General features: G+C 38.9%; 1 protein-coding gene across 1 annotated transcript; it reads right to left on the reverse strand.

The window, feature by feature from the left end:
- Positions 1-203: 203 nt before the first annotated feature.
- Positions 204-996, reverse strand: Tsp_15849 (hypothetical protein). The gene is made up of 3 exons (XM_003365978.1): positions 940-996; positions 638-724; positions 204-464 (listed from the first exon to the last, which is right to left on the reverse strand). The coding sequence occupies exons 1-3, from the start codon at positions 994-996 to the stop codon at positions 204-206; spliced, it is 405 nt and encodes a 134-aa protein (XP_003366026.1).
- Positions 997-1,027: the final 31 nt, after the last annotated feature.

Here is a 1,027-nt window from a genome sequence, read left to right on the forward strand (position 1 = left end):
CATGTTTTGAAGTAGGTTAAAAATGGCTCCTGAGGGTTATCACCATTGGATTATTTTCTGGAATGTAATCCCACTTTTTGTGGTGCTTTATGGAAATATGGGATAAAGTTTTCTGTGGATTTTATAGAGTAGATTAGTTCAAAAAAGGGGTGCCAACCCCCAAAGATAAATACGGTATGCTTAATGAGTATCTGTCAGTGCTCTCAGACCTTCTTGATGTTTGGTTGAAGAGTCACTGTTATTAGCTCAATATGCAACAAAAACAGCCAATTGTTTATGGCAGCTTTAAAAAGTGGATGAGCGATATCCATTATGCAGCTATTCATTGCTATAAATAATCGGTTGCGGTGAACTTGTGATTGCCACTTTTGCATTTTACCATACGTATTGACCATTTGACCATTCGACCAGGAAAGTACGGTGTGAAGATGAACTGGATATGTGACGCGGAGAATGGTTATGCTCTGAAATATTTGTTATATGCTGGCAGAAGTCGTGAAGAACGTCACATTGGTCTTGCAAGCACCAATGTTAGGCAATTGGCACAGCCGTTTGTGAACTCTAACAAAAACGTTTTTATGGACCGTTATTTTGCATCATATTCCACTGTGAAACACCTTCTTGAGCATGGTCTTACATCTGTTGGAACAATTTTTGCATATCGCCGTGATGTTCCAGCATGTTTGCGTAAAGCAGTACGACGTGATCTCTTCTCCACATTAGCCTGTTTATGAGCACAACAAAAGAATAACGATGATCAATTATGTGCCAAGGAAGAACAGCAATGTTCTTCTGTTGACTTCATGCCACGCAAATGTGAAAATAGACAACCAGCCTGGTGACAAAAGACCAAACATCATGAATGACTAAAATCTTGGCAAAAGAGGCGTGTATAGCATGGATGCAAGAAGTAGAAGATTTTTGCTGTATAGAAATGACCAAAGATACATCATGCTGATGTTGTACTTCATTGTTGATGTGTGCAGCAACACTCATTCTACGGATGATACATAAGTCAAAGTTTTCA

The sequence above is a fragment of the Trichinella spiralis genome, assembly GCF_000181795.1.
Source record: "Trichinella spiralis strain ISS 195 chromosome Unknown Scfld6787, whole genome shotgun sequence".
NCBI lineage: Eukaryota > Metazoa > Nematoda > Enoplea > Trichinellida > Trichinellidae > Trichinella > Trichinella spiralis.